The sequence below is a fragment of the Hetaerina americana genome, unplaced genomic scaffold, assembly GCF_022747635.1.
Source record: "Hetaerina americana unplaced genomic scaffold, ioHetAmer1.1.p SCAF_145, whole genome shotgun sequence".
Taxonomy (NCBI): domain Eukaryota; kingdom Metazoa; phylum Arthropoda; class Insecta; order Odonata; family Calopterygidae; genus Hetaerina; species Hetaerina americana.
Genome location: NW_027286570.1, coordinates 168,751 through 183,507, shown reverse-complemented (window position 1 = coordinate 183,507; position 14,757 = coordinate 168,751). Strand labels below are relative to the sequence as shown.

Below are 14,757 nucleotides of genomic sequence, written 5' to 3'. Positions count from 1 at the left end.
TATCGATCCGTGTCGAGAGATACTGGCGATTTGATTGAGGCGGGAAATTCGTGTAATAATAATGATGCTTATTGGTTCCTAAGAAGACATGTATGGAACACATCGACTACAAATATTGATTGCAATTAGAACTGAAATACAAATGCTCAGTCACTATTAAAAACACTAAACAGGGATAGGCTAAAGAATAAAATTATTTATCTCAAGAATGAGACCAACTAGGTAGCATGGATGCTAGCACAGGAACTGATATAGTGAAAAAATATCCATTTCCCAGGTAATGCTTTCAGGAATTTCACACCAGCATAACCAGTGTTCTCAGCAAATATGACTGAATTCTAGGCAGTTATCCTTAAGTAATGACAACTTCTTAATGCAGACTAATGCATATCAGCAATGGTTATCAAATTGAACGTGACTTTGGCTTGACAATGATAATAACAAGGAATATGTAAATACAGGGAAAAATTAAAAATTTGAATTTTTTAAAGCAAACTGTAGAACTGCTAGTCCTAGTTACTATACCCAAGATTCTTACTGATCATTCTTTTGCAGCCTAAGGAGGCTCATGAAATGGTACGAGTGCTTACATAAAGCAATTCCATGTTTCAGCCAAATATGAATTAATTCATCATATACTGAGAGTCATAACATTGTCAACCCTGGGAAAATTTTTCTCAAGAGGTAAGATGTACATGCATCCCCAAGAATTCGGTCACAAAACATTCAAGAGAGGAACCTAATAAAATCAGAAGAGGAGAGACTATAATTTTCCTTAGGTGTGGATAAAATTAGTTAAATATTGTTTTCTTAAAGTTAATGAACACCAAATTATCTTCAGACCATTTACTCATACTGTCAATGTTTCTCTGCGCTATTTCATTGTCTAGGTTCTTAGAATAGGTTAGGTGTGCTGTATCATCTACATAAACAGATACAAAGAAATGAGCAGGAGAGGTGAGGAATGATCTTGACTGGGGCCACTCAGTAATACTTGTCAAAACAACATGATACAGTAGATATCAGACCCCATGGATGGTGCCCACCTAACCTACCAGTTCTCTGGTAACATATGTAAGATTACAGGGAAAGTCCAAATATATTAAACACCATACAGTAAAAAAGTATTTATTTGCACAAGACTTCACAGAAGACAATTTTCCATGAATTTTGTCAGTGGCACCACAAACAAAAATGTCCAGAGACCTCAGAGTCCTTGATTTCACTCTGCACACAGATTTTCCTCCAACTGTCCTGGAATACTCTTCAGAAGTCTTATTTTGGTTCTCAACTGTTTCCACGTTTCTTGGTAATAGTTGTGTTCATCCCTGGCCATCGCCTGCAATATTTGGAAGAATTCATATTAGACCAAAATTCCTTAATTATAGGCTCATAATATACCCATACCCTAGGATGGATATTATGTATTAACCTGCCACAAATTGCATTCCTATCCAATTATTTAAAATCTTAACTTCCTCTTGTGCTATGCAAAACAAGATCTCACATGCGGATGTCTTACCCTTTTTGGGATGGGAACTGATACTGATCTGATGAAGTCTTTCAGTAAAATTCCTTCTACATAAATGCTTATTCCCTCAATGTCTTTTCCTTTTAAAATCAAGCCTACAGGTACCTAAGATATTTTCAAATACATCATATTCTCTTTCTATGCCTAAACATGCTAGCATCTTTGCCTCATAGATTTTTCTAATCTTTATATTGGCCTGAATCTTTCCTGGGTCATTTAATTATTTTCCTGCCATTTCTTTGAATGTACTAGGATTTTCTCTTGACTTTTTGATAGTGATCGTTCAGCAATCGGTTGTGCTGCATTGACATTCTTCAATTTCCTTATCACATCTATCAATCATCTCATCTATAATGTATGGTTTCCTGGCCAGCGTATGTACTGTTTCTTTACTTTTGTTCGCAGTTTTTAATTCTACCTATTCTGAGATAATCCCATATTAATTTTACTTTACTCATTTCCTCTTCATCACACAAGAATTATTCCACTACCTTTTTTTCTTTTTAATCTGATGTAACCTTTCATTAGCAATTAATTATTATCTGAATCCACATCAGTTCCCAGGAACATATATAAATTGAATGGCAAAATTTCTAAAACTGCGCTTCACCATAACATAGTTTAACTGATAACTAATTAAATCACGGGGATGACGATGGTGCGGTGGTTTACTTACTGGCTTCCCACCCAGAGGGCTCGGGTTCAAATTCTGGAGATGGCAGAACTTTTTCAGTGGTATTCTGGATCCCTACTTGAAGTGCTTTCAGGAGAGCACTTTGAGTGAGTACACCGACCGTCAAATGGGGCGTAAGCAGTTGACCCCTTGGTGCCTTTCAATAAGAGTAAGCTAATGCTAAGCTGCCAGTTGCCTCCTCTAGAACTACTACTACTGCTGACTAAACAAACCACCTGGCATTTTCCATGTATACCTGAAACTTCGTTTATTTATTTAGTCCAAAAACAGCATCACACCAATTACATTGGATAAATAACAAAGAAAAAACAAGTGATATTGATAAAAAATTAATGCATAAAACCAAACCAACAAAAAACAAAATCACCACATAAAATACATTCAGTTTACATACATGAGGAATATGAAATTATAAGCGAAGGAGTAGGTGGTCCGAAGAAAATTAAGGGGGAGTAGGAGCATGACAGGGATGGACAGAATGGGTTGAAGTCAAGGAAGCATTTCATCATTGCAGTACAGGCTGATGGAAGTCTGAAGTTAAATGAGCATTTTGTCATTGAGAGAAACAAGGGGTGACAAAGTGAAAGAGGACATTCAACCACATCGTACGCAAAGGCACTGGAAGAGGGAAAGACCTATAATTACTGTTGACAATTTTTAAGAAAAACTGCATATCATTCATGGCACAGCAATCAGCAAGGGAGGGAATGCTGAGAGAAGACCTGATATAATCTAGAGAGAAATTACAGAAGAGTAAATGGTGCTGGCGAGAAATAAATTCAATGGGCAACCAAATTGTGGTGTTTAAACCAAGTGTTCATTATAATTAAACCTGTCTCCTGCAGAGCTCTTAATTGCTGTCTGTGTCCAGTCCTTGTTCCTAGACCCTAGTCCCCTCACTACCATCACATTCCAACCAGGAACAAGCAGAATCATGTTCTCTAACTCTTCATATACCCTCTTGACTTCTTCCTCCCAATGGTTACTGGGTTTCGTATAGAACTGAATAATGACCAAGTTCACAGGTTCAATATTCACCTCTACAAATAATATTGTCACTCATCCTCTGTTTTTACTAGACTCTATCCTCCCTTTTCATTCAATGCTGTTGCTACCCTTAACTGGTAGTCATTTGCTCCACTGCATATTACCCTATACATAAATATCGCTCCAGGAAACCCAATTATCCTTCCATCTCACCTCTCAGAGCCCTAATTTGTCTATATTCCCTCTTTCCATCTCCTACTATATATTTCCTAATTACATACTCAACATCATCCTAACATCCTATTGCAACTGATTCAGTCCTCTTCCATGTCTCCTTTTTTATAACTGCTGTCTCTTCAACTTTTCAAGTATTTCATGCGATGACTACTTTGAAGAAAGAACTAAGTTCCCATTATTGTCTTGATTTATTCTTGTAATTTTATCCATCATAACTGTTTGAGAGAAATAATTAAAGTAGTTTCCTGCTAACTTCCTAAATTGTGCCTTAGATGTGACACGAGCACTCTATTTGCCCACCCAATGGGGTCAGTTGCCTCTGCAGCCGCCTCGCTGAGGAACAGATGTTTAACAGACTACCTTTTGTCTGGCTTCGACCCTTCCTAGTTTCTGGTATGGATGACTCCACCAGGAGTACATATATCATTGCTCCCTGCCAACTGTCACCCTTGTGATCATGAGAATACATGACCTTCCGTCATGTCAAATTGTGGCAATGAACACACACTAAAATTCCAGCTGGGGCTGTCAGTAACCTACCCTAATAACTACTATTTCTACTACTAATTTCAAGTGGAAGAAATATTAATATTGCAGGCCATACTAGGACCAGTACAGTGCAACCTTGCTTAAAGAGCACCTCGCATAGCATGCACTTTGCACCATGAGCAAAATATTTTTAGTAAAATTGACTTGCATGATGAGCAAATTTTCACATAACAAGTGATGAGAGGGGATTCCTGGAATGATTGCACGCCTGCTACTTTTCTCCGTGCTTAGAAATTGCTTCTTTACTAAAAGACCATAGCAGTTTCAGTAAAAGACCAGTTTCTTCACATTAAGACCAAATTTCTGCTGGCATCTTAGTTTCACTAGTGATCACACATTTTTCAAAACTTGTGTTCAGACATTTTATTTGTAATTGTTTGCGTGCAACGTCTAAGCATATTTTCACCATAGTTTAAAAAATGCTCTTGAAGAAAAAGCCACACACAGATAGTCATAAGAAAGTAAAAATAACAGTAAAAATTAAAATCATTAAAAAGTGAGAACAACGCACGAGTGAGACGTCTAGCATCCAAATGCGATCTACACCAGTGATTTACATAATCCACAAGAACAAGGACAAGATTTAGGACACCGATGCTTTTAAGGGAGTGACAAGAATGGCCAAGGTATTGTGAGACGTGGTAAAGCAGTGAGCTCTGACTCAAAGGCAGCAGAGAACTTCATCAGTGATTAAAGAAGCTCATAGATTCAGAGGGTTACCTGCTGCAATAGGTTTTTAATTGTGATAAGATGGGTCTCTTCTGAAAGAAGATGTCAAAGCAAACCTGCATAGACAAATAACAACTGAGGAGATGGCACTGTCCAGCCTCAAGCCAATGAAAGACCATTTCACTCCCCTATATCATGCTAACGCAAGCAGCAATTTGAACATGAAACCCCTGCTGTTTACCATCCAGAAACTCTACGAACCTTCAAGAAGTGTCAAGTCTAGAAGAGCAAGCCAAAGATGATGTGGAGGTCTTAAGAAAGAATTGGAAACTTGTGCATTGCACCAAGCATACGAAGTATCATTCTAGTAATGGAGTGGCTACGGATGCTTAAAATTTATTTAATGATAATACTATGGCACATTTTTACAAACTTTTGAAGCAATGGCAAAAACAAATGTGTCTAGACAGCTTTCTAATGAAAAAGAATTAAGAATGTGTAATTGATTAACTAATTATTTTCATTATTTTTTTTACAAATCGACTTTGCATTCCAAATTGGTTCATTCCACTACAGATGAAAAGATGAAGATGATTCAAAATCCTAAACAATGTATATTTAATTTCCTTGGACTAAACCTTGTAAATAATTCATTTTTTTACATGGAAGGCATTATTGTACATAACAATTTATATGGACAAAATTTATTTCATCTAAGAAGCATTCAACTTCATGAGAAAGATTTCCGAATGAATTATGCTCACTGCGCCGGGTTCCACAGGGCCAAGTGGTTAAATGAATTCCCATTATCATACACACAATTAAAATGTGTCATTACCTTGTAATCCTCTCCATACTTATGAACCAGATAAGCAAGCCATTTGGCCTGACTATCAGGGAGCCTTAAAAGCCTTTCCCTTGGAAGTTTGGCATCTTCTTCCAATTTTTCGGCCACGTGCTGCTTCCTTGGACGTCTCCTCTTGGCAGTCTCACCACTGGCCGAAGCAGATGGTTCATCTTTTAAAAGTTCCTGCGACAAATGGAACTAATTCATTAAGGGGAACCATCATGCACCACCACACACTTTTGGTTTAAACTTCCACACAAATGCAAATTCAATAAATTCACTGTGTTAGATCATACATGTAATATTTTAAATAAATTTGTCGCACACTTTCATAATAAAAAGCATGTACGTATATTGCAGATATATGTAGTCCTGCTGACAGTGCAAAATATTACATCATTCCTGTAATTGGCAAAGGTATTGAGACTATTGGTAGTGCCCAAATACTAATAGATTAAGTAAAAATTTTCCCGGCTCATCACAATTTGAAGTTAGACCTAGAAAGTCTACAGAGCAAGCTGTTGAATATGTTTTAAAACAGAGATTGTGTACTTTTAAAAATAGCCAGTATTTACCTCTTGCACTGTTTCATCCCACCCCAGCACCTGACCCTTTCAACCAGTTGGATAACCTTACCCTAAATGTTACAACAAACTTCCTCATTGAGCAGGACTAGCTAGCTGTAATAGTTTCAAAAACGTAATATAGGATTCGTTGATTTCAAACCCGCAGCGTTTTTTTAAGAAAATGTTTGCACTTGATTTTTCAAGCGTGAAATTGTAATACATACGTACATCTCCACCAAAGTAATAAACACTGTATTTGGGCCTTTTCTACTCAATATGGCTCATGTAGTGGTATATAATGCTCTTTGATGAAAAAAGATTATTATTATTAAATTTCAGGCATTATACAATTCTTTTAAGGGATTTACCTACAAATCCATCGTAAATAAAACCTTTCAGACTAAGGACATGAAAAAAAACTATTGATGGATGCATAAAATACAAGAACATAATGAAAGCAACAATGAAAAATAAAAAAGAAAGTAGTACTATTGATTTTATACATGTTTGTGGGTAAAGATAAGCAGTGAATGACAAATTTAGATCTCCAATGGACACATGAAATGAACCTTTGTGGTTGGTATCCTGAATGCCGCTTTCATATCATACACTAATCCCATTTCCTCCATGTTCTGCTTGGCTGATTTGCTTCCACTCCACGCTTCTTTAATTTCTGGACTGAAAGAATATCATGAGTAGCTTGAGGGATGATATACTACGATAAGGGTTTTAATGTAAATAAATCTAAATAAAAATGGTAAGGTTAAGTAATTTTTCGGACACGTATTTTTGTGTGCCGGAATTGCGAGAAAAACCGGAGAACAGCAATCATGGAATCTAATAAAAACTCTTTCAAATGAAATATCTCTCACACAACATGAAAGAAATATATGAGAATCACAATTATCTCACTATCCCCTAGGGTATTATTTTTCGCAATTTTGAGAGGCCCAGGGGATGGACTCATAGGTTCAGATTAATGTTAAATGGGTACTATGCACTATTGAATAAGAGTTAACGATTTCCAAGAACATTCGGAGATTGTTTGAATGTTGTACCTTCAAGTCAATAACAAACTCACCCAATGAAAATAATAAAGCATCCCATAAATCAAAGAGTTTAAATTAGAGACAAAAGATACTCACCACTTAATGCGAGGTAATTTCCTCATTCTTTGGCTCAATCGCCGACGACTAGACGACTGCCTGTATGTCTTCTTTCTCCTTTGTTTCCTGATTTTCGTCATCTTAGCTTTCTTGGAATTAAGTCACAGTGTTTTTAAATTTAAACAGCTCAACAGGCTGAACAAAAATTACACATTGGAATAGAACGGTGATAGGACATTGCCGCACATCTTAAGAGAAAAATAAGTCACTACCACGTGAAATCAACCCTTCCACATGTCCCAAAATTTCGACCACACACTTGCAAGGTCTATACGAACTCTGGACTGTCCGGATTGGCTGATTACTTCTCGAGTAATCGAGATATTTCGTCCAATGATCGATTGGCTCCGTCGATTTTCCTCATTCTTCATTTGGCGCATACATTGAAATTTGGATAATCTGGGGATATAAATTAAAGAGATTAAAGCTCTTTATTACAGCATAATATATCGATATTCCAAGAGTGTGGCTACAGATGCCATATTTTTGTTTAAGTTACGTAGTTATGGCCATTTATAATTGTACACCTGGCCTTGAAACAAGGTAAATATTGTTTATTTCCATTCACTGTTTACGAGGATATTTTTCAACATATGGCGAATATAGCTGCCATATTTTAGTCTTCGTTTGGTGAATTTAAGAGAAAAGGAGTAATTCTTTGTACGTGAGTAATTCAATGGGACTGACTCATATATCAATTACAGGTATTATTGGTATCACCTTTGCTGTTCTCAGGATCTCTTTGGTGGTCCATGTAATCATTGGCCTCCATAACCTCGTGGTTTATCATTAGCAACCTAGCCACTAGTATCAACAATTCAAAAATGCCTGAGGCTGGGCTTGAACCAGTGCTTTGGTTTATCATTCAAGAAAAAATGTTTTTTCATACACTACTTTTTTTTCAAAATTCTTGCCTTATGCTACTTTTTCTTATTAGCATTCCAAGATTGAGCCCACAAACGGTGGTTTTATGCCAGTCATGCCTAATATTAAAATCAATATTGATCAATCACTTATTGGTGTGTGTAATCTTCCTTTTATTTTAACTATGTGGTGTACCCTGGAATCATTAATGAACTAGCAACACTTGCAGCCAGAATATCATTATCTCCTGAATGAAACACATCTCTCATCCTTAGTATGAATGCAATTAAACCTTGAGAGCATAAAAGCAAGTAATTAATGATCTTAAGCTATAATTTGCTTCAATTATGCATTCAACAATTAATTACTTGACCAATTGGTATTCTGTAATCAAGTCAAATATTTTCATCTTAAATATCTCATCAATCTTTTACCTTATAAAGGGCCCATTGCATTATTTTTGCCTTCTTATCTTTAGTGAGTACAATTAAAAAAAATACTTTTTAGCCAAAGCTAAACATCAAAATATGACGTTTTGCTTTGACTAAAATGCCTTCTGCTATAAACCTAAAATTCCTTCAATTATATTTGACTAAAGCCTAGCTATTCAATCATACTAATGAAATGATACCCATTTCTTCAATTTCAAACTCTAAACACGATATGACGTGGGAAGATATGAAATACACATATGACAAATAGTATTCACATGACCTTGAATACTCTTAGTCAATTTCAGTCTTAATCTATTGTTTTTAAAACTTTAAATTTTCCAAAAAGATTTACATATTTACATTTTGCTCTTTAGCTTTATTACCAGTAGTCGTTTTCCATTTGGGAATTTAGAAGACAACATCTAATGCATTTATAAAGGTTAGATATTGAGAGCAAAAATGATGCAGGAGCCATAGAAGGGCTAAACCAACACAAATGTTCTCCATTACCAGCATGGCAGGATAATTATCCACCATCAATAACAAGAGGCAAAAGGTTCTCTTGAAAAGTTCTCCATTATTTTAACATATTGTCTTCTGCACAGGAGTGTCATACACGTATGACCTGGCATTTGTCCAAAGTGAAGGGAAACTCAGAGAAGAGAATTTTAGAGAGAAGTGGAAAGGAAAGAAATCGGTGATAGATACATCTCATCTCCAATGCTTGATGGAGAGTATTTTATCAAATGTTAAGGTAGAAGAGATTACATCAGAGCAGCTCTGATATCTACACAGAATTTTGGAGTAAAATATGGATCAACATTTCAAGGCAAAAACATTAGAAGAAGAATTCCTTTGTTGAAATTAGTATTAGCACGAAGGGAGTCAATGACAGATATGATAATTATTTCTTTTATCTTCAAATATGCACCTTTTATATATCAGTCCATTTATGGATTGAAATGGATATGTTTCTCTCCCACTCCCTGTTGTTTTTGATCCCCTTCAATGCATCATGAAAGCACACAACGGCCTATCACCTTCTGGTTCCAGTGTAGATAAATTAAGATTCAAAGTCCCTCCCCCCCACACCCCAGCCCTTGGAACTTTGAAGACAAGCCATCCACTGACATGGCAAGGATTGGAGGAGGAATGAATGCAAACTGTATCTTTTATCACTGAAAGAGTGAGCTGTGCAGGAGTTTTTGCCACAGTTTTGACACATGGGCAAAATCATCAGTTATCCTATGTTGCAAGCTACAATTTGGCCATACTTTTTGATCAATCGATCATCAATGTTTTGTCGAGACCGATGGTGGTGTAGTGGTGATTTTGCGAGGCAATGTGAGGTTTCAGCGATCATGAATTGTCACGATGTAGACCATAATCTACAGTGCTTTTCCTTTTCCTCACCCTACTCCCCCTGGCCCCTGCCAATCATCCTTTTGGTTCTTTCACCTAGCCAATCAGTCTCCGATTTCCACCCACCATTAAATCCTTAACCCTAAAACCCACCCCTCCTTTCTCTCATCAACAAGAGTATATATTTGCCAACATGTATGTAATGCTCACCTGAAGATGACACAGAGTGTACAAACGTGGGTCATGTGAATAAAAATACAATATTGGCAATCACAATTGTTAATAATCATTCCTCTCCAATAAGACAGTTATAGTGGGATGTGATGCAATCAACCCAATCACAAATTATGACCTTGTGCCAATTGAAGTTGTCTTTGTTGGATACATCCAAATGCTCTGCCACAACTCGAAATAGTGACACAAGAAGAATTACAAAGATTTAGGCTACTTTCTCAATAATTAATTATTTTTTTCTTTCCTTCCATGATTGGTGATTGCTGATTAAGTGAGTACTCAAGATCGGGCTGTTAAGCATAAGACAGATGGAACTAATTTCCATCAGCATTGTCTTGTGCAATACTTTTCTGGAATGTGATTCAACTTATTACCAGTAACGAATTTGAGGTAATCTTGAATGAATGGCTACACAGAAAGTGAGCAGGGTATTTCATGTACCTATTTCTGTAAGTGACTCTTTCCAGGACTTCAAATGGTTTGATTGTATTACTCCATATATGTTTGACCACAGAATTTATTGAAAAGGTGAAATTAATACTATCCACAAATCTTTTTTTATCCAAATACGATAATATGTGGTTGACTGATGTTTTTACTGAAGTTAAGGCTTATCAGTGTGAGTGCATAACTATATCACTGGTAGACACTGTCCTTTAATTATGTTTAGTTCTTTGTTGTGTCCATTGATTTCATATTACTATAACCAATTATATAATGTCTCAAGATACAGTGTTGGGCGGCAGAATTGAACAAGGTTTCTTTCTTTGATTAATGAGTTAAAATCAGTGCTAGGAAGCAATCAGCAGGGAGTTACTTTTATATCATGCTATTTATTGGTCAGTTATCTTATGAAAGGAAATTTCATATCAATTTTGTTTCATTATTTATTTATATATATATATTTCTCTCTCTTTTGTTTAATGATATAAAAATTTATTAATCCATGTTTGATTTATTCCATGAATATAGGGGATAAAAATACTAGGCTAAGGTTAAGGGCTGTTCTCAGTTAAACATTAGTGAACCAATCATTTATTTTTTCAATTAGATAATTTAAAGGATAATAGTACATTAAAATTAATTACGTGAAGGATACTGTATGTGTGAGGAACCTCTTTTAGGGTTTTGAGCATATTCCTATTGGTAAATGATGGGAATCTAACGTGTACTATTGGAAAACTGATGTTTAAGTCCTACTTCAAGGACTCCATTTGAATGGTCTGTGCTTAATTAATGCATGTAAATTTCCGTTATAATTCAAACCACTCTCAAAATATTTTTAGAGTGAGCACAGTGGCAAAATTTCAAAAATATTCCTTCATCTTTCTTGTGTTTTATTGTTCCTTATTCTGTTGCCCATGAAGGGGAAAAACAATGGGCAAAGTATCGAGCCTACCTTGGAATTTTTTTATTTCTGTGAAAATGCCTGGCAATTTGAATGTTGCGTCAGGCAAGCTTTTACTGAGTCTATCATTGAGCGAAGTTAAAAGATTCAAGGAAAGAACATGAAGGTGAACTGCCACAAATGACTGTGAGATGGACACAAGGTGCTTTTCCTAGACAACAAGGGAGCAAAGGTTCTCTCTCGTTAAAGTCACCAACTTTTCATATTCCATCAAAATTTGTTACATTTCATATTGTGTTAATTAAATACTGATCCAGAGTTCTACAACCGAAAAATTAGATCCTTGAAGAAAAAACTGAGAGTGATTCACAAAAAACGGAACGAGAGCTCGGAATGGCTCATAATTTACAAAAAATTAGTTCGTGAATTGAATAGAGAAAAGTAAATAGCCAAAGATAGTTTTCTACAGAAAATAATCGGGATAGATAATGGAAATAAATTTTACAAGTACCTCCGGAGGAGGAAAGACAACAGGGAAAACATAACAGCTTTAAAAAAAGAGGATGGAACACTAATCGTTGATGATAAGGAAAAGGCTAATGCGTTTAATAATTGGTATGCAAGTGTATTTAAGGTTATGGTAAATAAAAAGGATCCTGTAGATACATCTCTGAGTCAACAAGGAGGTGAAAAAATATTAATACCAAAAGTATTAAAATGTTGAGCGCAGAAATTTATAAAAAAATTATGAAAATGAGGGCAAATAAATCAAAAGGGCCAGATGGTATCTCAATTGACTTGCTTAAATTGTGTGGTAGTGTAGTTTCAAATTATATAAATCATTTATTCAATGTTACCTTAAACAATAATGTTCTGCCAAATGCTTGGAAGGAGGCATATGTTATGCCAATTTTCAAAGGAGGAGATAAGGCACTAGTTGATAATTATAGACCGGTAAGCTTGACATCAGTTGTATGCAAGCTATTAGAAAAGATAATGGCTGATTATCTCTGGGACTTGTGAGAGAGTGAGAATTGGTTGTATAGTCGCCAATATGGTTTTAGAAAAGGGCACTCTTGCGAAACTCAGTTATTAGGGTTCTGCCAAGAAATGTTCGACTCTATGGATGCAGGAATAGAAGTGGATGCTATAATAGTCGACCTGTCAAAAGCCTTTGACAAAGTTGACCACGATCGCTTAATGCTTAAGATGGGCCAATTGCCACTGCACACAGATAGAAGAGTAATCTCTTGGGTCAGAAATTTCATGGAAGGTCGAACACAAAGGGTCAAATTAGGAGAAGTGTATTCTGAAAAAACAAGGGTAACATCGGGAGTCCCACAAGGAAGCGTACTTGGCCCGCTCTTGTTTTTAATGTATATAAATGATCTCCCAATAAATATTAATTCTCAGATAAGACTTTTTGCAGACGACTGTATCATCTACAGGAAAGTCGAAAATGACAGAGACCGTGACAAACTTCAAAGGGACATTAATAAAATGGCAGATTGGGTGACAAAAAATGGGATGGATATTAATGTTAGCAAATGCAAATCCATCACTTTTAGCAATAAGGTAAATGGAAACAATAGGGAATATAAATTCTCAGAAAATGTCATTCCTAGAAGTGATACTTGCAAATACTTAGGTGTATATTTAACTAAGGACTTAGGGTGGGGGCTAAATGTGGAGTACATCAAGAAGAAAGCTTTCAAAACTCTTCATTGGGTGATGAGAAACCTCAAAGGGAGCGTTAGAGCAACCAAGGAGAAGGCTTATCAGACCCTAGTAAGACCAATTTTAGAGTACGCTTCTCTTGTATGGGACCCTCATGAAGAAGGTCATATTAAAAAACTGGAAAAGGTGCAAAGGAAGGCTGCCCGATATGTACTGGGGAAGCATAGGAGGATGGAGAGTGTGTCTGACATGCTAGAAACGCTGGGCTGGGAACCTCTAGAAACCAGAAGGAAAGTAAGCAGACTTTGTGGAATGTTCCGAATTCTGAAGGGGGAGAAAGCTTGGGCAGATCTTAGGAAAGAGGCGGGGAACCCAAATTTTATAGGCAGAAATGATCACAAATTTAAGGTAAAATGCCGGGCACAGAGAACAAATAAAAAAAAAATTTTCTTTTCTAAATAGAACAATTGTTGAGTGGAACACCTTACCTGCAAAAATATTCGAGCCCTTTCCTAACAGAGTGTATACTTTTAAGAATAGATGTAAGGCTTATATGTAATAATTTGATTGATGTGTGGTGTATTGTATTATATGTAATAGCTTAATTTTTTTTAATGTATCTTTTTTTTTCTTGCTGATTAATGGTTGCAAATGGGATGGGGATTCACTTGTTTTCTTAAAGAGATTTGTGTTTTGAAGTCTGGTTTTATGTATAATCTTTTGCAATTATTTGGGACTTGTGTGCCACCTGACAATGTCTATCAGCACATGTGTATTTTTAATAATAATAATAATTTGCCAAATTTTGCATAAAATAGAAACAATCACTTTTTGCTAATTTTATGATAAATTATTAATGCTGAAAAGTGAAGTTTGTTGGGGTGATCAATCAATAATCGACTTAAATTTGTCATAAAACTAAACTGAACTTCATAAGAGTACAAATGTAATGAAAAATATGCATTTATTGATGATTACTGAAATTGATGTAGGCATTTTTCTATCGAAATTTGCAATGGTCACCAAAGCTCATATGTGCAATAGCCAAATGTAAACATTTAAATTGCAATAAGTATTGCCTAAACAATGCAATACACTGGAAGCTCCTAGTCTTCCAGGATATATATATGCCTAAAACCATTTTTGGGAACAACAGTTCAAGAAAAATCATAATCACAGCATTAGTGAGCACTCAATATTTTTCAAATATAGTACTGGCTCATAAGTACACAGAACTCCAAATGAAACATGACTGCAATTTTGAATACATCAGTAGTTCATCAATAATGTCATTATATGACTTGTCTACATTGCAACTGATTTTGAATGCATTATTTAGTTGAATGTACATTTAAATAAAAGTAATTTTACATCTAGGTTTGAAAAGCAATGGCTGCTCAATTAAAAGTTTTTCATCTAACTGAATTGATATATGTGCATTTTACAGACTGCCTGATGACAGAGATATTTTAATACTAGAATCAGATGAGCAAATGAAAAGGTTTCTTATCCCAACACAATTATGGCAAAATTATAATTGTAGAGGATTTCAATACCCCATATATGGACTGGAGCACATATAGTTTTAAAAT

At 35.6% G+C, this 14,757-nt stretch overlaps 1 protein-coding gene across 1 annotated transcript; it reads right to left on the bottom strand.

The window, feature by feature from the left end:
- Window positions 1-1,112: 1,112 nt before the first annotated feature.
- On the bottom strand, window positions 1,113-7,519 carry LOC139686661 (nucleolar protein 16). Its single transcript, XM_071583706.1, has 4 exons — window positions 7,226-7,519; window positions 6,650-6,758; window positions 5,506-5,697; window positions 1,113-1,339 (listed from the first exon to the last, which is right to left on the bottom strand). The coding sequence occupies exons 1-4, from the start codon at window positions 7,324-7,326 to the stop codon at window positions 1,223-1,225; spliced, it is 519 nt and encodes a 172-aa protein (XP_071439807.1). The 5' UTR covers window positions 7,327-7,519; the 3' UTR covers window positions 1,113-1,222.
- Between the last annotated feature and the right edge of the window lie 7,238 nt (window positions 7,520-14,757).

Excerpts from the sequence above, each read along its gene's own strand:
- LOC139686661 (XM_071583706.1), bottom strand. The coding sequence starts at position 7,326 with ATGACGAAAATCAGGAAACAAAGGAGAAAGAAGACATACAGGCAGTCG. Across the intron at positions 5,698-6,649 it reads TCAGGATACCAACCACAAAG|GAACTTTTAAAAGATGAACC; the intron begins GTTCATTTCATG and ends CATTTGTCGCAG. Across the intron at positions 1,340-5,505 it reads AGTATGGAGAGGATTACAAG|GCGATGGCCAGGGATGAACA; the intron begins GTAATGACACAT and ends CAAATATTGCAG.